General features: G+C 39.4%; 1 protein-coding gene and 1 pseudogene across 2 annotated transcripts in view; both read left to right on the top strand.

The window, feature by feature from the left end:
• F8 (coagulation factor VIII) overlaps positions 1-23,521 on the top strand; it is a 222,598-nt gene that overhangs the window by 30,603 nt on the left and 168,474 nt on the right. The window contains exons 3-6 of the mRNA XM_025371967.1: positions 1,652-1,774; positions 10,335-10,547; positions 14,477-14,545; positions 16,904-17,020. Coding sequence (XP_025227752.1) covers positions 1,652-1,774; positions 10,335-10,547; positions 14,477-14,545; positions 16,904-17,020 — 522 coding nt within the window. The remainder of the gene's footprint in view (positions 1-1,651; positions 1,775-10,334; positions 10,548-14,476; positions 14,546-16,903; positions 17,021-23,521) is intronic.
• LOC112615375 lies at positions 5,871-7,334 on the top strand (annotated as a pseudogene). The gene has a single exon (XR_003117335.1). The product of XR_003117335.1 is annotated as a selenide, water dikinase 1 pseudogene (transcript).

Genomic DNA, 23,521 nt, shown 5'->3' with positions numbered 1-23,521 from the left:
CCAGGAAGGTCACTGAATGGGACTTGTCTTACAAAGACTCTGTCTGAGAGGTCTTCCTGCCGGGGTTAGATAACCTCAACAGAAAAAGCCTGTGTGGGTTGTACTGCCAGAAGCAGAATCTGAGAGGAGAGATACAAGTGACCAGCAGGAGAAGGTATATCCCATGCTAAGATCAGGTGCAGTGGGGGTGTCTCCATGTTGGCAGGGAGAGGTCTCCAAAGAACTCATAAGTTCCCTAAGAAAGAAAGGCAGAATTTTGGTATGTGTCACAACTAGGGAGTACTAATGCCACATTATCAAGAAAGAGTTTGTTGTTGTGCCTATTTTTTTTACCTCCCCCCACCCTCCGTCCAGCCATCCTTCCCACTTGCTCCTACCATGGAGGGTCCAGAGGCAGAAAGGTGAGTTGGGGCGGAAGATGGGAAAGCAGCGAAGCTGCCAAAAAAATTAATTTTACATATTGCTAATTTCTGGGGCTGTCAGAACGTAGCTGCAGAAGGAAGGGGACTTGCAATTGCAGAAGACATCAAAAATTTGGTATTAGACTGGACTGGACTTGTTAGAACCTAAAAGTGATACTGTTGGTTAATATCTGAAGGTTACTGGAAAAGATTTGGGATCAGCCAAAGTGCAGGAAAAGGGAGATCTCACATAATGTAATTAAAAACAGTGGTCTAAGAAAAATAAGGCTATTTTATGTTTTTATCCCACTAAATCCAGTTCATTCAATACACTGTTTATAGGCATTTTATATTTAGTGTATTCATAAAGTGGAGCTCTTAATTTTCCTCTTGATTTTCTGTCATGGCCTTACTAACAACCCAGTTGCACAAGCCAAAATCATAGGAGTTTTCTTTGACTACTCTCTCTTTTTTTCTATCTCCAGCATCATATTTATGAGCAAGTCCTGTTGACTGTTACTCCAAAACAAGTTCCAAGTCTTCTTATTTCACTTCTTGTAAAATCCAAATTCATCCAAATTCCTGTGGCCTGCAAGGTCCTACATGTTATGTTTCCTTTTTGACCATATTTTCTGTTACTCCCCTGCTGATTCACTGTGCTTCAGCCACATTTTACTCGACTAGACCAAGCTTATTTCTGCCTCTGGACTTTTGCATTTGTTTTATCTGCTTGCAATGCTCTTCCACTAAATCTTTGAAAATCTTACTTCTTTTTCATTAGTCAGATCTCTACTCAAATGTCACCTCCTCAGAGATGCCCTTCCTGACTACTACACTGAAAGTATCCTCTACCTCCTGCCTCATCATTTTCTAGCAAACCACTATCTTTTATAATATTTATAACAACTTGAATTTTTCTTTTTCATTTTTTTATATGATTAATATCTTGAGAATATGATCTCCATGATCTGTCCTGTTTGCTACTGCACCTCCAGTGCATAAGACAGTTCCTAGAATATAGTAGGAACTCTAGATGAATGAATGAATGAATGAATGAATTGAATGATTGCCAGAAATCTTTCCTCAGAGCAACCATAAGGTTAGGCTGATGTTGGCAAGCAAATACTACCTTTTATCAATAATTACAGGGGCATGCTTCTCCACTGTGACCTTGACTTTAACTTTTGTGATAACAGGTTTTCTGGAGTACTATCCCCAAGTGACCTTTGCTGGACATCTCATTCTTACAGGTCTGCTGGGTCCTACCATCCAGGCTGAGGTTTATGACACAGTGGTCATTACACTTAAGAACATGGCTTCCCATCCTGTCAGTCTTCATGCTGTTGGTGTATCCTACTGGAAAGCTTCTGAGGGTGAGTTAAATACCCTCCTATTGTCCTGTCATTCCAGGAATAGAACAGTGAGATGTGTGTGCTTTGCAATGGTGGCACACCTGGAGTTGGATCCATTCTCTTAAATACAAACTTACTGAAAAATAATAATAACAACAATAATGACTAATATGTATTGAGTTGAAGGTTGTACAGCTAGTAAGTGGTGGAATCAGGATTCAAACCTAACTCCATCTAACTCCAGAACTTATACTTGGAACCACTGTGCTACAGTGCAAGCATTCATATAAATAATGTTGAATTTGGTTCATGTAACTGAAAAGTTCCATGGAGTCAGTCAAGTATGGCTGGATCCAAGGATTCAAGTGATGCTCTCAGCATTGTGACCATTTTTCTCCCACCATCTCAGCTGGGCTGTCCTTTTTGTTTTCATTCTAAGGCAGGCTTTTCTAATATGATGGCAAAGATAGCCACTGGGAGCTCAAGGCTTATCTCATTCTTACAGATTGTGATCCAGGAGTGGGAAGCAAGCCTCTATCCCAGTATATCTTGATGTTGAGTGGTATGGAAGAGTTAGAAAGCAAGAGGCAGCATCAGTCTCACCCAGTTCAATGACAATGGCCAGGATGATGGAGTTCTTCAGCACTCTCTTGAGAAAGGGTTCTGATAGAAGGAGCTGAAAACCATAATTCTCAGCAAACTATCGCAAGAACAGAAAACCAAACACCCCATGTTCTCACTCATAGGCGGGAATTGAACAATGAGAACACTTGGACACAGGAAGGGGAACATCACGCACCGGGGACTGTGGTGGAGTTGGGGGAGGGATAGCATTAGGAGATATAACTAATGTAAATGACAAGTTAATGGATGTAGCACACCAACATGACACACGTATACATATGTAACAAACTGAGAGACCTAGTGGTCTCCACACCAAGGACATAATTGTTTTACGAAGCCCAATAGAGTTGCAGTGTTAGTTATTTGAGAGGTAGTTAAAGTTAATTTGCTTGTAGGGCATCTTGATTTGAGACAGACAACTATATTTTCCACCTCTATGAAAATATCTCCCTGAATTTCCAAATCTCCAAATTTTCTGCTTTACCTGGTCACACAGACCTCTTTGATACAAATGAACATGGTCTGGAGATTGATGTGGGCAAGCTAGAGTGCAAAAAGTGGGCAAAGGAAATGAACAGACACTTCTCAAAAGAAGACATTTATGCAGCCAACAGACACATGAAAAAATGCTCATCATCACTGGTCATCAGAGAAATGCAAATCAAAACCACGATGAGATACCGTCTCACACCAGTTAGAATGGCGATCATTAAAAAAATCAGGAAACAACAGGTGCTGGAGAGGATGTGGAGAAATAGGAATGCTTTTACACTGTTGGTAGGACTGTAAACTAGTTCAACCATTGTGGAAGACAGTGTGGCGATTCCTCAAGGATCTAAAACTAGAAATACCATTTGACCCAGCCATCCCATTACTGGGTATATACCCAAAGGATTATAAATCATGCTGCTATAAAAACACATGCACACGTATGTTTAGTGCGGCACTATTCACAATAGCAAAGACTTGGAACCAAATTCTTTCAACTCTTTTAAGGTCCTAACTGAACATTATGTGTGTTTCTTAACATTTACTAGATCATAAATATATCAAGATAGGGAAATTCGTCTTATTTATTGCTGTGTCCTTAGCATATAACATACTGCCTAGCCTATAGTGGATACTCAATGCAAGAATGAGGGTGCAGTGGGCACCAGTCACTTTTTCTTCCTAAAATTAAACATTTCTCACCTGTGTACCCCCTCAGAATTGCTTTTCTGAATGTACTTCAAACAGAACCCGCCATTTTCTTAAAGCCCATGCCTCCCTGACCATAGCAATTAATCTAGGGGTGAGCAGTTGACACTGGTATCCCACCTCCTTGGCCACAGTTGATTGGTCCAGAGATGGGCACCTTACCCAAACTAGGCCAATGAGAGTACTTCCGCCAGCATTTTGAAATTTGTGAGAAAAAGGACCTACTATTACCAGGTAATCCTATACTTAGTGGATGGAGCCCAAATATATAATAAAATCAAGATTCTACTACTTCATATCTTGTGGGCCATGGATCTTATAGGAGTCTTAAGGGGGTGTTGGTCTTGTCCTTTTCATAGTTGCAGGCATGGTGCAAAGGCAGGACAACCTACCTTTATCTGCTCCTTCTATACTACTGATCCTACCCTAAACATGTAGGTGTATAATCAGAGACAGGAAGCCATGGCAAATCTGGAGGGTCTGGACTTGGCTATATCTTAAAGAGTTACATATAATCGTGGTTCAACATTGGTGAAATTTTCCAAAAATTGGTGGAGGAAAGAGTGGCCAATGCAATTTTATCTTTCTCTTTTCTGCTGACATCAGGGAGAGAGATAAGAGCTTTTAAAATCATAATTATGGGGAAATAATATTTTAAAATCTAGCTCAAGTTAAACCCATCAGAAAAGGTAACACCTTTCAGGACCCCCAAATGGCCACATCTTATCCAATGAGGGGACACCAGCCATAGAGTCTATACTGCACACTTCAAATGGTAGCCACGAGCTATCAGGCACTTGAAATGTGGTGAGTCCTACTTGAGACATACTGTAAAATACACACCAGATTTCAAAGGCTAAGTACAAAAAAGATGAAAAATATCTCATTCACTGTTTATAAATACGAGTTGAAATGCTTATATTTGGATATACTAGGTTAAATGAAATACATTATTAAAATAATTTCACCTATTTCTTTTTACTTTTCTTGATGTGACTACCAGAAAATTTAAAATTACATATGTGGTTTGCATTATATTTCTATTGAACAGCACTCATCTGTACATTTCCAGTGAAATGTTTAGCATATGTTGAAGTTACTGCTCCTGATGCAGTGGCTCATCTCAGATATGGCCAAGTTCTTCTGTCCAAGGAAAACTAGGTTCAACCCATTCCTGGAGAGGAAGAGACTCAAATCTTTCTGAGCTAGGTCACTTACCTTGGTTACATCTGTTCTCCACCTATTCTACCAACAACCAAACGGATGGACATAGCTGAAATAAAATCATGCAATCACACTGAATGATGTCTCACCTCAGGTGGGCCTTCAGCATTGAAGCATTCTACTGCTACATTTCATTCTACTGCTACATTTCCCCTAATCCACACATTCTTAGCTTCTTAGCTTTCACACATTCTTAGCTTCTCATCGAACCTCCAGCATGCGCTCCCGCCCCTGCCCCCACCACAATCTGAGCCTTAGGACAAAGAGTATTTTTTTCCTAATGAAATATTTCAAACAAAGATAGATACAGAAAATAATATAACAAACAAACATGTGCCCATCACCTCACTTTGCCAGATGTTAACATTTTGTCATCTTTGCTTAATGTATTTTACAAAATTAAACATTTTACATACAGTCTGTAACCCTCCATGGGGCTGGCAGGAAAGGGTTCTCATTGTCAAAGTTCAAAGTAATTGATCATTGAAAAAATAATGATCGCATTAAAAGGAGCCCTTATATAATAGAGATATATATTGAAATACTCATAAATGAAATGATATCCTGTCTAGGATTGACTTCAAACACATCCAGCTGATGTTACAATCATTGGGTGAATTGCTGATGTGGAATTTGACATTTGTATGGTGCCAAAATAATATCTCAGAGATTTCTTTTTGATTGCTACTGGAAATGTTTAGAATGGAGGTATCAGGCTAATCCACGGGTCAAATTTAGTGTCACTAAGGATGGGATGGCCAGATATTATCTGCCCCTGATATGGCACAATATGAAGGACTCAGCATCATCTTTGATGTATTTTAGCCAAAAGCTTACTTAACTTGAATCTAATCGGAACTTAGGTATATTCAATAGCATGAGATATTCTACAGGACTGCAAGCCAACTTTCTTTCACTAAATGAGTGTCAGGAAAAAAGGGACTACTCCCTACTAAAAGAGAGTGTGGGCCTAAACAACCAGATGCAATGTGCAGTCTTAGGTTGAATTCTGATTTGGACCAACTAGCTACAAAGGATGCCTTTGAAGCAATTGAGAAAATTTGAGGCGCGCCCAGCCGGGGGGAGCGCGGCGGCCCGGCTCCCGCAGGGCCGCGCCGAGCCAGGCGAGCCCCTGCGGCGCTCAGGCGCGGGCCTGCGCCGCAGCCGCGGGGCGCGGCATTTTTATTCCGGCGACGCTTAAGGGAGCCCGGCCGCGCCCGGTGCATTGTGGGAGCGGCCCGCGGCCCGTTTTCGGGAGGCGGCGGAGGGCGCAAAGCGAGCCGGTCGATCCATAAAGAACCCAGCCAACCCGCAGAGGTAGGGGAGGGGCTGAGCTGTGAGGAGAGCGGGGCCCAAGAACCATGTCTATGCGGGAGTCGTTTAACCTGAAAAGTTACGAATTGGACAAAAGCTTCCGGCTAACCAGATTCACTGAACTGAAGGGCACAGGCTGCAAAGTGCCCCAAGATGTCCTGCAAAAATTGCTGGAATCTTTACAAGAGAACCACTTCCAAGAAGATGAGCAGTTTCTGGGAGCCGTTATGCCAAGGCTTGGCATTGGAATGGATACTTGTGTCAATCCTTTGAGGCACGGTGGGCTTTCCTTGGTTCAAACCACAGATTACATTTACCCGATCGCAGACGACCCTTACATGATGGGCAGGATAGCATGTGCCAATGTCCTCAGTGACCTCTACACAACGGGGGTCACGGAATGTGACAATATGCTGATGCTCCTTGGAGTCGGTAATAAAATGACCGACAGGGAAAGGGATAAAGTGATGCCTCTGATTATCGAAGGTTTTAAAGACGCAGCTGAGGAAGCAGAAACGTCTGTAACAGGTGGCCAAACAGTACTAAACCCCTGGATTGTCCTGGGAGGAGTTGCTACCACTGTCAGCCCAATGAATTTATCATGCCAGACAATGCAGTGCCAGGGGATGTGTTGGTGTTGACAAAACCCCTGGGGACACAGGTGGCAGTGGCTGTGCACCAGTGGCTGGATATTCCTGAGAAATGGAATGAGATTAAACTAGTGATCACCCAAGAAGATGTAGAGCTGGCCTACCAGGAGGCAATAATGAACATGGCGAGGCTCAACAAGACAGCTGCAGGACTTATGCACACGTTCAGTGCCCACCCGGCCACTGACATCACGGGCTTCGGGATTTGGGGCCATGTGCAGAACCTGGTCAAGCAGCAGAGGAACGAGGTGTCATTTGTAATTCACAGCCTCCCGGTGCTGGCCAAGATGGCTGCGGTGAGCAAAGCCTGTGGAAACATGTTCGGCCTCATGCACGGGACCTGCCCAGAGACCTCAGGCGGCCTTCTGATCTGTTTACCACGTGAGCAAGCAGCTCGGTTCTATGCAGAGATAAAGTCCCCCAAATATGGTGAAGGCCACCAAGCATGGATTATTGGGATCGTAGACAAGGACAACCGCACAACAAGAATGATAGACAAACCCCGGATCATCGAGGTCGCACCACAAGTGGCCACTCAAAAGGTGAATCCCACACCTGGGGCCACCTCTTAATCTAGACAGAAATAGTTGTTTGGTTTTGATTTTAAATAGATCTGTTTCCCTTACCACTTCAATTAAAGACTATAAACAACAAAAATCTCATTGTGTCTACACATCGGGGTGACCTTAGGTCTGTTTGTAAGTGGATACAATTAATAAAATAAAATCCATTGCCTTTTTTCCTGTTACATTAACTGAAGATGCACCTAATCTTGAGGCAGCCTCTGAGTTGAGAATTATATTGTTATCCAATACTGTTGATTCATTTTGAATCTTTAGACACTTACCTCTTGCCGCATAGGCTCTTTTTAAAGGTGCTTTCACATAGCACAGACATTACCAGTAGTCATGTCAAATAGCAGTTGGTGTCTTCATTTTATGTATATTTATCATATAAGTCTGATTTTTTTTTTTTAAGCGTCTTGAATGGTTTTCTGGAGAGCCAGCACTGGTAAGTGGCACATGATGGTATCCCAGTCATATCCCAGTCATAGGAGGGTTGCATGATTCCTTTGAGTGTTTGATTTGAAAAGCCTAGTCTTGTCTCTCAAGAGCATCTTGAACCCAGAACATTCTCCAGTAGTGCATTCAGTTCAACATGGCAAGTGCTTCACTGCATGGAAAACCCTTTGAAGACAAAAAATAAATCTTATTTCTTTTTTTGTAGCCTTCCTGATATTTACAGTAATATTAACTGTTTTATCAATAGCAAAAAAGGATACTTTTTGCAATGTAATTAGATGTTCTATAGTGCTACAAGGAATTGCCTTCCAAATGGAGGTTGATGTATAATACTCATTTATAATTCAATATATAATTACACAAATAATTTTTAAATATAATCAATAATAAAGACTGTTCTGTGGATGGTAGTGTTTAATACATTTTATATTTTGTATAGTGATTTCAGGCCTTTTGTTTTCTTAAAATCAGCAGCTGTTTAGCCTAATTCTTAGCATTATTTTGTCCTTTGCGCCAGTACTTTTTTGTGCACCCTTTTCGTGATCTGTGTTAAAAACCTGCACAGCCAACGTTGCAGCTCAAACTTAAAACTTGTTATTCAAATAAATATTTAACTTTTTAAATTGCTCTTGTATAATCAGATGCCCCTTTTAGTATTATTTTAGAAGCATTGGGAGGGTTTTGCCTAAAGTACAATTTATCGGGAAAAACTAGATTTTAGTTTTATAAAACTTTTAAGTCTTTCATGGGACCTATATTTTCTTGAATTAAATTTTGTAGTTCTAGAATAAATAGGCAACCTAAAAAGGTGTTATCTGTGTTTCGTAAAGTGGAGGCTTCCTTATATTTTAACCTACTGAGCAAAGAGGAGGGATTCCTGTCACTAAGCACGAGGGCACTGGATCCTCGAGTGCCCACCTTCATGAGAGAAAAAGCAGCACATCCTGCATGTTTCTGGTGCTTCCAGCTCACAGGCATCAAAGCCGCACGTGTAAACTGACTTCTTGCCAAAGGAAATGACCCCTGGGAAGATCAAGCTCCTGGAAGAGGCTTTAACTCCGACGCGACCTCCCCTGGGAACCAGTGGGCAGGGCAGCCTTTATGCATGTGTAACTGGACCTCCACCCGTAAGCATAGTGTGCAGTTTGGAAGAGCCTGCTATGGAACTGAAATTGGTTGGACATTTTATAGGAATTGATATACAGATGTTGGTCCTCAAAAGCTACAAACCAGTGGTCTGCAAAATAAAATGTGTTGGAAACCTCTGAGTAAAAAAAAAAAAAAAAAAAAAATTTGAATATTGCATTGATATTAGGTGATATTAACTGGATCGGGTGTGCTAGTGTCATTTTGTGTATGTGGGAAAATTTTTTTTAAAGATGACTTCTAAAGTATATAGGAGTGGACTGTCATGAAATTTGTAATGTACATTAAAATGCATCATCATAAAAAGTGTGTTGAAAGAAAAAAGTGAAAGTAGCAATGCAATTCCAAGAATAATTTTCTAATATCCACTCACAAAAACATTAAATTCTTTATATTAAACACATGAAAAATAACGCAAATATATCTATCTTTTAAGATTCATCTCAAATTCCGCCTCCATCAAGCATTACTGAAGAGTAGGAAGCTTGTTTACTACTTTTTTTATCCACTGGGTTGCTCGCTCCATAAGCAGAGACTTCTATCTCGATCTTTATATTTTCAGCTTGTAACTGAGTCTGGTAAAGAATAAGAACTCAATAAATATTTGTGAATAAATAGGTGAATATTTCCACATGGTATTATAATTATATCTTTATATGTCTATGTCCCCCACCAAACATAGTGTTGTACCACTAGGAAAGAACAAAGTTTAAGAAATTTTCTTAAATCTCTCTTTCTTACCCTTTCCTGACCCTCACTAGTGCCTACCAAAGAGTCTGTGACAAAGTGTATTTGTTGTTGAATTGAATTAGGCAAAAAGATGCGATAATGGAAGCAATTTTATTATTTAACAGAATGTGGAGATCTCAACCAGAACCTAGTTTTTACTACTCATACTACGGTTAGTGATCTCAAGATCCTCTGGAATATATGAGGCTTCTCCCCATTTGTGGCTGCTACTTGTTAGTTTTTCAAATTAAGATGCAGAAAGTAGGCCAGAGGTGGCGGCTCACACCTGTAATCCCAGCACTTTGGGAGGCTGAAGTGGGTGGATCACAAGGTCAGGAGTTCAAGACCAGCCTGACCAATATGATGAAATTCTGTCTCTACTAAAAATACAAAATTAACCAGGCATGGTAGTGTGTGCCTGTAATCCCAGCTACTCGGGAGTCTGAGGCAGGAGAATCACTTGAATCTGGGAGGCGGAGGTTGCTGTGAGCCGAGATCGTGCCACAGCACTCCAGCCTGGGCAACAGAGTGAGACTCCGTCTCAAAACAACAACAACAACAATGATGCAAAAAGTCTGTTTCTTATGTAGAACCTATTGGTGACAGTAAACTTGATATGTTTCTTTAAGTGGACAATGGGTATAGAAAGGACAATTTTATTTCTTCCTGCTATAGGAGCTGAATATGATGATCAGACCAGTCAAAGGGAGAAAGAAGATGATAAAGTCTTTCCTGGTGGAAGCCATACATATGTCTGGCAGGTCCTGAAAGAGAATGGTCCAATGGCCTCTGACCCGCTGTGCCTTACCTACTCATATCTTTCTCATGTGGACCTGGTAAAAGACTTGAATTCGGGCCTCATTGGAGCCCTACTAGTATGTAGAGAAGGTAAGTGTATGAAAGTGTATGATTGAGATGAAATAAGCAGAGAAGTACAAACAACTGGATCTATCTATAACAGTTAGCATTTGTGTTCCTTAACCTGAAAGAGGCTTCTTTACTCTAGCATCATGCTCATAGAAAGGAGAATAATCCAGTTTCTGAGAGAAGCAGATATGCATTCTATATAACCACAATAAATTCTAAGCTGGGATCAGGAGCAGCTGAGTTCCAGACTTAAATCTCTCTCCTCAAAGCATTACTGTTTCCCTCTTCAAATCTGTGGGCTTTATCAGTAGTGATTTCTACCATCCTCTGCCTTTTGCAAACATTGAGCTATGTTCCTTGAAAACTTCATGAAGGTGAACACATATAGACTGGTTCAGGTGGTTAGTTTGTCATTTGCAGACCAAAAGCATATAAAATCTAAGAAAAGTCAGCATTTATTTATATATGTTATTGAAAATTAATTAATTTGGATTGAATTAATATATTCTAAAATAATTCTAATCAAACCTGTTTTTAATTTATACCTTAGCATAAATTAAATTAGGGAAGTAAATTTTGCATAATTTGTTTTTCACCCTATTTTTTTATGGTGAAATCAGCTTCACTGTACCTTTTTCTTATTCCAGTTATCTTTTACTGCATAACTCCACAATTTAGTGGCTTAAAACAACAACAATCACTTATTATCGCTCATGGTTTCTGTGGGTCTCATGGAATTTGGGAGTGTTTTGACTTGGTGGTCTATCTAAGTGTGTCTCATGAGGCTATAGTCAAACAGTGGCCAGAGCTGAAATCATCCCAGAGTTGACTTTATTCACATGTCTTTAACCTTGGCTTGATGGTACTGTCCACATGGTCTCTCTCACATGGGTCTTACAGGGTAGCCAGACTTCTTATATGGTCCTGAGAGAGCCCATTAGAAACTGTTTCATGTTTTCTAATGTAACCTTGGAAATCACTCACATAACATACATTCTATTAGTTAGAATGCATCACTAAGACCAGTCTATAGAGGGGGAGTCCACCTTTTGATGGGGAATAGGCAAAGAATTTATTAACAGGAATCACCATAGTCTTTCTGAATGGTGATGAATGTGATTCAAAAAAAAGATGGGAGTGGGGAGTGGAGAACATGAGAAAGGTTTGTAGTTTATAATAGTTTCAGATGAAAGTATGATTTTTCATATACTAAGTTCAGTTTCATAGTCATAATTAATGAGAAAGTGCCAAAACCACAGTGTGTTATTTATGAGATGTAAAGGCTAATTGAACAAGAACATAATCAAAACATTAGTGTTTACATATGACATATAAAGAAATAAGTTAAAAACCCAAATAATTCTTTGACACAGAGTTGAATTAAAGAGTCAACAGAGGTTCTAGCTCCGGGTAAAATGGATAAACACACTCCACCCTTTATTTCCCATTGAACTTATCTATAAAACCTTGACAAAATGCAAAGCCCAGATATTTAAAAATTTCTAAAAGGCAAATAGAACAAGTAAATAGAGAAAAGGCACTAAAATTCAAAGTGTTACCAAACTTGTGGGGGAGTATACGTTTTTCCCCACTCTAGTATTCCTTAACCTGAATTAAAACATAACTGGAGACTTGGAAGTGAGTACTATGTTGCAAAGAGAGCTCCAGGAGAAACCCTCTAGCATTTCAAGGAGTGGGAAAGGTAACTCTAAATGCACAAAGAGCATGGAAGGGGAAATCCCCTAGGGTTTTTGTCCTCTTTTCCACCATTCTCTCAAGCTTCAGTCCAAGGTTGCCTGTGCCAGTGACAGTGGCTGGCAACAGAAGCCTGCACGAGTAAAAACTTAGGGAGGGGAACATTATCCTTCATTCAGTACAGCTACAGATCTAAGACCCTGGGGCAAAAGCACATTACTTTTCTCTCTGTCTTTCCCCTTCCGTTGCTTGACCTTAGCTATGATGTAGTTGTGGAAGTTGGAAGCTTCTGGTTAGAAAACCAAAAAAAGGAGCTCACAGAACTGGAAAGTTTATAGATGACAGAGAGAAAAGATCCCAGGAAAGTAAACCCATAAAGTTGTGCATTAACTCCTGGATTTACCCCCAACCTACACATATCTGGATGGAATCCTAATTAGCATGCTGAAGACTGTGAAACTGAGATTTCCCCTCACGTACCAGACTGGCCACTGTGTTGGAGTCAATGGCACAGCAAAGGGTTTAAAACTGATCTGACACTGAAACCACAGACCACATAATAATAATAAATGTTTGGTTTATATCTGAAGCAGGGCTTAGAGGGAATTTTATAGAATTAAACACTTGTATTAGAAAAATATCAACTCGATAATCTAAATTTCCACCCCAGGACACTAGAAAAAGAAGAGCAAAGCAAACCCAAATCAAGCAGAAGAAAGGAAACAACAAACTATAGAGTGGGAGAAAATATTTGCCAATCACATAACTGGCAAACCCAGTCCTAGAATAGGAACTAAGTTTTCTCAGTTCAGTGGGGGAATCTGAAATATCCCCAAGATTTCCATTAGCCAGTATCTCCAAAATTCCATTCTAGGGTGTGATTTGCTAGATAGTGAACACATCCTTTGTTTAATCAACCAATGATCACAAGGGACAGCAAAGATCACTATAGTTCAGCAAAGTCAGATTTATTGCCTCATGGCAACAAGAGACTGTGGACACCTCCCTAAACAAAGGAAAATACTATATAGAGTTAGTAAAGAGTTTGGGGGAAGGGTGGAGGTTAGGTAATATTTAGATGAAGCACAGTAGAGTTGTGTGTAAAGAAATAACCATGAGGTCCAGACTGTGAAGTGTCCTAGTTAACTAAAAAGTTAACATAGACATGAAATGTTAAGTCAAGGCATCCCTTACCTGAAGCTTGAGCTTTAAATTGAGCTGCTTCTTCATGTCAAAGTAATTTAGATGACCTAGGAAAGAATGAGATGTTTCATTCTTATTGCTATTAGTTCAGACATTTCTGGTAGGCTGTGAATTCCAAGAACAAACAATTCAATTGAGTAAGAAATCAAGAGATAATCAAAGCAAATAGTTGGTATTCAGTGAGTTTGTACAGTGGCAATGTGTCCTTGGGAGAAATGGTGTTGTTAACTCTGTAGTTAGCTTTACCTATGTCTTTTACCCAGCCTGACGAGTAGCAGCACACATACTGTTACCTTCTTAGTTCAAGCTAATTTTTATTTCTAAGCATTAAGGGTGCAAGAGAGAGAAAGAAAGACAAAATGTCATAAACAAAAATCTTTCTACTCAAAATAAGCCTGCAAACAAAAGTTCCCAAATTTAAAAAATATATAAGGCTAAGAAAGATAGCCAACAAGCTCAACAGTTAAAGCATGAAACAAGCTAGTTTGTTCCATTAAAAACTTTAGCTATTGATATACACGGTATTCATTTAAAATGTGAGTATAATTAAAAGCACTGTGGGCTATTGAAAAAAATATGAGTATAGATGTTTAATATGGACAATTATTATTTTACTCAAAACTTTTAATTTACAATTGCAGAAGTATAAAAAGTTATAAGAGTAACAGAAATTATGTATATTAATTGCTTATACACACCTTTTTTCAGAAGCAATGTGTACTGTTGCTGTAATTTTTCTTTTTCTCTCTGATGTGTGTGTATGACGGCTTGTATGTTGTAAATGTTTTAAATTTTTTTCTTTAGTAATTCATTTTTATCATATTTTACGCAAGTAGTGGTCTTCATCAAAGTTGAAATAAAAAAATTCTTTGTTCCAGATAGTTTTAGAAATACTGGTATAGGAGACCTAACAACAAAGCAAAGTTAACAAGAGACAGAAGACTACATTTGTTCTTACTCTCAAGTAACTGATGAAGAAATGTCTCCTGCTAGTGACAATTTCCTACATGAGATTTTAAAATAGAAGATAAATGTTCTCACTTCTTTTTCAGGGAGTCTGGCCAAGGAAAAAACACAGACCTTGCACAAATTTGTACTACTTTTTGCTGTATTTGATGAAGGTTAGTGAGTCTTAATCTGAATTTTGGATTCCTGAAAGAAATCTTCTGCTACTATTAAGAGGAGGTGATTATAGAAAGGTCATAAATTACATTACTGTTCAGGAATGAAGGAGATGGGGTTAAAAATGAATTCCAAGAAAACAAAATGTAACCTCAGTTCCATTGGCAGCTATGAGGTAAGAAGATAGAGGAGTTGGATAATGGATTGACCTCATCCGCCTCATTAAGACCATCAGCAAATACTTTGGGCTCTACTTTCTAAATGCTTTCTCTTATCTTCATCTATTATTAAGTGCGCAACATTTGGCAAGTTATTTAACCTCTCTGTGTCTCGGTTTCCTAAATTGAAATAATAGTACGTTTTTCATAAGATTGTTGTGAGCGCTGAGTGTTTTCACTTAAGTAACCTAGAGCAATGTGTGGCATAGAGTAGGCCCTCGATAGTGTTAGTACCTCCGCCTCCACCTCCTCCTAATGTAATCATTATGTAATCAATAACAATAACATAATCTTCTTCTTACCCCCTTATCAATTTACATAGCCATCTTCTTAATTGAGACCCTTATGATCTGTCTCGTAACTCCCAAAGGAAGCTTACTGAAGTGAGTATCTGATCTTGTCACTCCAGCCTCTAAAATACTTCAGTTTGCCAAGTGTGGTGGCTCATGTCTGTAATCCCAGCACTTTGGGAGGCTGAGGTGGGTGGATTGCTTGAGCCCAGGAGTTTGAGACCAGCCTGGGCAACAGGGTGAAACCACATCTCTACAAAAAAATTAAAAAATCAGCTGGTCATGGTGGCAGGTACCTGTACTCCAGCTACTTGGGAGGCTGAGGTGGGAGGATCACTTGAGCCCAGGAGGTGAAGGTTGCAGTGAACTGTGATTGCACTACTGCACTCCAGCCTGGGTGATAAAGCCAGACCCTATCTCAAAAAACAAAACAAAACAAAACAACAAAACAAATAAAATAATTCAATTTCAAGGTAAAGTGCAAAATGCATTATCTATTCCCTGGTGACATTTCCAGCCTTATCTTCCATGTCACCCAAACATGTAATGCTTTTTCTTACATGAGACCTCTGCTTATGCAGTTCCCTCTGCCCAGAAAAATCTGTCTCCCTCTTTACACTAAGCAAGCTTCTCCTTTTTCTTTAAGTCTGACTTACTTCGGTTATCCCCTTCCTTAACTCCTTCTCCCAGAATGACCTCTAGTCTGGATTAGATGCCTGCTTATATTTCCACAGCATCTTGAGCTTACTCCTTATCATACTATATCAGTATTTTCTACTTTATTTATTTAATATTTATCTTCTTTGATCTCATATCTTTTTCCCTTCAAGCAAAATGAAATTTCTTCTCTCTGCTCCCTATAACACCCTACTCTCATCTTTATTATATCACTCTTTACTCTTTATTATAATTATCAGGTTCTCTGACTATTCCAGCTAGAGTGTAAGCACCTTGAAAGCACAGGCTGTATCTTACTCTCTATCATCAGTGCCTACAATCAGTAGTGCTCAATAAATATGTGTTTGAATGAATGAACAAATGAATGGCTGCCTCATAAAGTTTCAATAGTATTTCCAGTGCTTCAGCCCTTATCAATTTCAGAGACAGTGTTAGGGAGCTTTCAGGTTCCTGTGGTTTCATAAATATAAGCTGGGATGAGACAATTATAACAGAGACAGGGACCAACAGACAGCCTTTTTCCTAGGACAATTTTCTTTTTTCTTTTTTTTTTTTGAGATCGAGTCTCACTATGTTGCCCAGGCTGCAGTGCAGTGGCAGAATCTCGGCTCACTGCAACGTCTACCTCCCAGGTTCAAGTGATTCTCCTGCCTCAGCCTCCTGAGTAGCTGAGATTACAGGCACATGCCACCATGCCCACCTAATCTGTGTATTTTTAGTAGAGATAGGGTTTCACTATGTTGGCCAGGTCCTGAAGTGATCCACCTGCCTCAGCCTCCCAAAGTGCTAGGATTACAGGCATGAGCCACCGCGCCCAGCCCCTAGGATGATTTTCATAAGATTCCTTTTAGATAAGTCAGCTAATAAAAAGAATCGAATCCTTATGCCTCAAGCTAACTAATATTCTGTCTTCTATTATTGTCTGTTCCCACTTATTGTCATGGACAAATAGAGGGAGAGAAAATCAGTTCGAGCAAGAGATGTCTGCCTTTAGATAATTATCTTCTCCCTCCCTCACACTGACTTTGTGAGGATAAGTGCTCTGTGCCTACTTTGCTGACAAAAATGCTTAAGGTGTGAGCACACTGGGAGTGGGGAAGGAGAAAGGGGAGGGGCGTCATTCATGAGACACATGCTTAGCTGACTTTATTTTTGCCTTCTCTCTCATCAGGGAAAAGTTGGCACTCAGAAACAAAGAACTCCTTGATGCAGGATAGGGATGATGCATCTGCTCGGGCCTGGCCTAAAATGCACACAGTCAATGGTTATGTAAACAGGTCTCTACCAGGTATGTACACATCTGCTCAACAATCCTCAGGGTCTTCCATATTCAGCACCAGAGTTCTGTACTTCAGTTCACAAACAGCTCTGCATCCCAGAGGATATAACCCACTGAATACTTTAAGATCTCTGGCCTCTGGGGATCTTAATGTATAGTAGGCAATTCCTCTTTTGGTCACCTGAAAATGAAGGCTTACCCATGTACATACAGCCCACAGTCAGATTTTTCTTTCCTTTTCTTAAATGTGAGTGGGCAACCAAGGACGAACAGACATTCAAAAAGAGCCTAAAATATTGAAGGGATATGCAAAGATGAACAAAGAAAACAATAATCCCAGAATAAAAAGAGCTATTGCTCAGAACAGAACTCATCAGAAGCTCTTATTACTATTTTCATGATTCAAGAAGATACTGCATCAATAAAGTAACAATAAAATGATTTCCAGTTTTAAAATAGGGGCATAGAGGCAGGCTCGCTTTACTCCCTCCCAGAGAAAACCAAAACCAAACTTACAGTACCAATATCTACACCAACAACAACCGAGAGCTCACATGTGAGGATGAGACAGTTCCCGGAACCACAGAGAAATTCAAAAACTTTGACAATCAGACTTCCACATCCATGACTCTCCTTCTTCCTATTCTGCCTGGCACCAAGTGTATAGAAAATCTCCCCCAACTCATGGTTTCTACACTGGTTCAACCAGCTTCTCCACCTTCTTGGGTTCCCTGGGAGGAGATTTGTCCTTGCCTTAACCCACAGAAAGCATCATGACTGTCTGAAGGCAGAAATATCCCAGAGTACAGGCAGAGACAAATGAGGAAGGAAGGACTACCATCCCTAGCCCTGGAAATTCTACTCTATAACTTGACCAAAGGACATGCAAATTCAGAATGGCCGTTCAGCAGCACCATGCTGTAGCAGGTTTATCCTGCAGGTCACCTTGGCATGAATGCCTAGCCGGCCTTCCAATACTGCTAAGATAATACCTTTGGGACCTCACCCACTTGGGACAAGCAGGGCTCTGACCACTTACTAGAGCTGAGGTGGCCAGGCGCGGTGGCTCACGCCTGTAATCCCAGCACATTTGCGAGGCCGAGGCGGGTGGATCACGAGGTCAGGAGATCAAGACCATCCTAGCTAACATGGTGAAACCCTGTCTCTACCAAAACTACAAAAAATTAGCCGGGCGTGGTGGCAGGAGCCTGTAGTCCCAGCTACTCAGGAGGCTGAGGCAGGAGAATGGCGTGAACCCAGGAGGCGGAGCTTGCAGTGAGCCCAGATCAGGCCACTGCACTCCAGCCTGGGCGACAGAGCCAGACTCCATCTCAAAAAAAACAAAACAAAACAAAACAAAAACAAAAAAAAACTAGAGCTGAGGTGAACCTGGACTTAGGTGCCACCTAGAGCCAAAATAAAGGACAGTGAACTAGCAGTGAAGATTCACTAAGCAAATGTATCCAATAAAACAAAAACAAGTCAGAGAAAACTGAAATAAATAGCTAATTCTTCAATGTAAACACATAGATGTATATCCACAAGAAACAATAGCAAACAGGCAACCATGAGCTTCCCAAAAAGACAAAGCAAAAACCCAGTGACTAACCCTAATGAGATGGCGATTTGTGAACTCTCTGATCAATAATTCAAAGTAGCAATTTTAAGGAAATTCAAAGATGCCTAAGATAACACAGAAAATTGATTCAAAAATTTCTCAGAGAAATTTAACATAGAGATTGAAACAATAAAAAAAACACATCTTGAAACTGATGACTGCATTTGATGAACTGAGTAGATCATTAGAGGATCAAGCAGAGGAAAGAATCAGTGAACTCAAACACTGGACTCATCTTGCAAGAAATGCTAGAGAGTTCTACAATCTGAAAAAAAAAGAATACTAATGTGCAAAAGAAAACTTTTCAAGTATAAAACCTGGTTTAATTTAATTTTACCAACTAGTAAAATTAAATACATGGGCACACTCAGAATACTCTATTACTGTATTTGTGGTGTGCAATCCACTCATAACTGTAGTATGAAGCCCAAAGTACACATCTATCAACAACTGTAATAGCTACAGCAGCCTGTTAGGATATAGGTAATATAAAAATATGTAAATTTTTGTATTTTTAGTAGAGACGGGGTTTCACCGTATTAGCCAGGATGGTCTCGATCTCCTGACCTTGTGATCTGTCCGCCTCAGCCTCCCAAAGTGCTGGAATTACAGGCATGAGCCACCACGTCCGGCCAAGAGGATATAATAGTTATAAGTATCTATACACCCAAAACAGGAACTCCCAAGTATATAAAGCAACCATTAATAGATCTAAAGGGAGAGACAGATTGCAATACAATAATAGTATGGGACTTTAACACCCCAGTCTCACTAATGGGCAGATCATCCGTACAGAAAATCAATAAAGAAACAATGGAGTTAAACTACACACTAGATCTAATAGTCCTAACTGACATTTACTGAACATTTTACTTAACTGCTGCAGAATACACATTCTTTTCATCAGGACATAAAACATTTTCCAGAATATACCATACCCAAGGCCCCAAAACAAGTCTGTACAAATTAAAAAAACAGAAATTGTATCAAGTATCTTTTCTGACCACAGTGGAATAAAACTAAAAATTAATAACAAGAGGAACCTCAGAAAATACATAAAAACACAGAAATTAAACAACATGCTCTTAAACGGCCAATGGGTCAATGAAGAAATTAAGAAGTAAATTTTATTATTATTATTATTATTATTATTATTATTATTATACTTAAAGTTCTGGGTTACATGTGCAGAATGTGCAATTTTGTTACATAGGTATACACGTGTCATGGTGGTTTCCTGCATCCATCAACCTGTCACCTACATTAGGTATTTCTCCTAATGTTATCCCTCCCCTAGCCCCCCAACACCCACAGACCCCAGTGTATGCTCTTCCCCTCCCTGTGTCCATGTGTTCTTTTTGTTCAACTCCCACTTATGAATTAGAAAATGCAGTGTTTGGTTTTCTGATCTTGTGATAGTTTGCTGAGAATGATGGTTTCCAGCTTCATCCATGTCCCTGCAAAGGACATGAACTCATCCTTTTTTATGGCTGCATAGTATTCCACGGTGTATATGTGTCACATTTTCTTAATCCAGTCTATCATTGATGGTCATTTGGGTTGGTTCCAAGTCTTTGCTATTGTGAATAGTGCCACAATAAACATACGTGTGCATGTGTCTTTATTGTAGAATGATTTATAATCCTTTGGGTATATGCCCAGTAATGGGATTACTGGGTCAAATGGTATTTCTAGTTCTGGATCCTTGAGGAATTGCCACACTGTCTCCCACAATGGTTGAATTAATTTACACTCCCACCAACAGTATAAAAGTGTTCCTATTTTTCCACAACCTCTCTAGCATCTGTTGTTTCCTGACTTTTTAGTGATTGCCATTCTAACTGGTGTGAGATGGTATCTCATTGTGGTTTTGATTTGCATTTCTCTAATGACCAGTGATGATGAGCATTTTTTCATATGTCTGTTGGCTGCATAAATGTCTTCTTTTGAGAAGTGTCTGTTCATATCTTTTGCCCATTTTTTGATGGGGTTTTTTTTTTTTTTTTTTCTTGTAAAGGTTGTTTAAGTTCTTTGTAGATTCTGGATATTAGCCCTTTGTCAGATGGATAGATTGCAAAAATTTTCTCCCATTCTGTAGGTTGCCTGTTCACTCTGATGATGGTTTCTTTTGCTGTGCAGAAGCTCCTTAGTTTGATTAGATCCCATTTGTCAATTTTAGCTTTTGTTGCCATTACTTTTGTTGTTTTAGACATGAAGTCTTTGCCCATGCCTATGTCCTGAATGGTATTACCCAGGTTTCCTTCTAGGATTTTTATGGTCCTAGGTCTTACATTTAAATATTTGATCCATCTTGAGTTGATTTTTGTATAAGGTATAAGGAAAGGGTCCAGTTTCAGTTTTCTGCATATGGCTAGCCAGTTTTTCCAACACCATTTATTATATAGGGAATCTTTTCCCCATTGCTTGTTTGTGTAAGGTTTGTCAAAGAAAAGATGGTTGTAGCTGTGTGGTGTTATTTCTGAGGCCTCCGTTCTGTTCCATTGGTCTATATCTCTGTTTTGGTACCAGTACCATGCTGTTTTGGTTACTGTAGTCTTGTACTGTAGTTTGAAGTCAGGTAGCATGATGCCTCCAGCTTTGTCCTTCTTGCCCAGGATTGTCTTGGCTATGTGGGCTCTTTTTTGGTTCCATCTGAAGTTTAAAGTAGTTTTTTCCAATTCTGTGAAGAAAGTCAGTGGTAGCTTGATGGGGATAGCATTGAATCTATAAATTACTTTGGGCAGTATGGCCATTTTCATGATACTGATTCTTCCTATCCATGAGCATAGAATGCTCTTCCATTTGCTTGTGTCCTCTTTTATTTCATTGAGCAGTGGTTTGTAGTTCTCCTTGAAGAGGTCCTTCACATCCCTTGTAAGTTGTATTCCTAGGTATTTTATTCTCTTTGTAGCAATTGTGAATGGGAGTTCACTCATGATTTGGCTCTCTGTTTGTCTGTTATTGGTGTATAGGGATGCTTATGATTTTTGCACATTGATTTTGTATCCTGAGACTTTGCTGAAGTTCCTTATCAGCTTAAGGAGATTTTGGGCTGAGATGATGGGGTTTTCTAAATATACAATCGTGTCATCTGCAAAGAGAGACAATTTGACTTCCTCTTTTCCCATTTGAATACCCTTTATTCTTTCTCTTACCTGATTGCCCTGGCCAGAACTTCTAATACTATGTTGAATAGGAGTGGTGAGAGAGGGCATCCTTGTCTGGTGCTGGTTTTCAAAGAGAATGCTTCCAGTTTTTGCCCATTCAGCATGATATTGGCTGTGAGTTTGTCATAAACAGCTCTTATTATTTTGAGGTATGTTCCATTGATACCTAGTTTATTGAGAGTTTTTAGCATGAAGGGGTGTTGAATTTTATCGAAGGCCTTTTCTGCATCTATTGAGATAATCATGTGGTTTTTGTCGTTTGTTCTCTTTATGTGATGGATTACGTTTATTGATTTGCGTATGTTGAACCAGTCTTGCATTCCATAGATGAAGCAGACTTGATTGTTGTGGATAAGCTTTTTGATGTGCTGCTGGATTCGGTTTGCCAGTATTTTATTGAGAATTTTCGCTTCGCTGTTCATCAGGGATATTCTCGTACCTCAGCCTCCCGAGTAGCTGGAATTACAGGTGTGTGAGCCACCATGCCCAGCTAATTTTTGTATTTTTAGTAGAGACAGGGTTTCACCATGTTGGCCAGGCTGGTCTTGAACTCCTGACCTCAAGTGATCCACCCGCCTCTGCCTCCCTAAGTGTTGGGATTACAAGCTGATTATTTCATTCGATTCTAAAAAGCCATTTGATAAAATTCAATATCCCTTTATGATAAAAAACCTTCATCAACATGGATATAGAGGGAACACACCTCAAAATAATAAAGGCCATTAATGACAGACCCATGGCTAACATACTGAATGTGGAAAAAATCAAAAGCCTTTCCTCTAAAGACTCATACAACAGAAGGATGCCTACTTTCACCATACTCAGCATAATAGTGGAAGTCCTGGACAGAGCAGTTAGGCAAGAGAAAGAAATAAAGGGCATCCGAAATGGAAAGGAAGAAGTCAAATTAGCCTTGCTTGCAGACAACATGATCTAGAAAAACCTAAAGACTCCACCAAAAAACTGTTCAAAATGATAAATTTAGTAAAGTTGCAGGATACAAAATCAATACACCAAAATCAGTAGCATTTATATATGCCAGCAGCCAATATCTGAAAAAGAAATCAATAAAACTATTTACTGGCTATAAAAATATAAAATACCTGGGAATCAATCTAACCAAAGACATAAAAGATCTATTCAAGGAAAACTACAAAGCTCTGATGAAAGAAATAGAAGAGGACATACACAAAATTAAAATATATTCCATGCTCATGGATTGGAATAATTAATATTGTTAAAATGACAATACTACCCAAAGCAATTTACAGATTCAGTGCAATCCTTGTCAAAATACCAATGACATTCTTCATAGAAAAAAAGATCCTAAGACTTATATGGAACCACAAAAGACCCCAAATAGCTAAAGCAATCCTGAGCAAAAAGAGCGAAGCTGGACGTATCACACTACCTGATATCAAAATTTACTACTCAGCTATGGTAATCAAAATAGCATGGTATTGGCATAAAAATAGATACATAGACCAGTGGAACAGAATAGAGAACACAGATATAAGTCCACACATTTACAACTAACTCATGTTCAACAAAGGCGCAAAGAACATATATTAAGGAAAGAACAATCTTTTCAATAAATAGTGCTGGAAAAATTGAATAACTATATGCAGAATAAAACTAGACCTTTATATCTTACCATACACAAAATCAAATAAAAATGGATTAAAGACTTAAATCTAAGACATGAAACTATTAGAAGAAAACACT

Source organism: Theropithecus gelada, chromosome X (genome assembly GCF_003255815.1).
Source record: "Theropithecus gelada isolate Dixy chromosome X, Tgel_1.0, whole genome shotgun sequence".
Classification (NCBI taxonomy): domain Eukaryota; kingdom Metazoa; phylum Chordata; class Mammalia; order Primates; family Cercopithecidae; genus Theropithecus; species Theropithecus gelada.
This window is presented reverse-complemented; position numbering and strand designations above follow the sequence as displayed.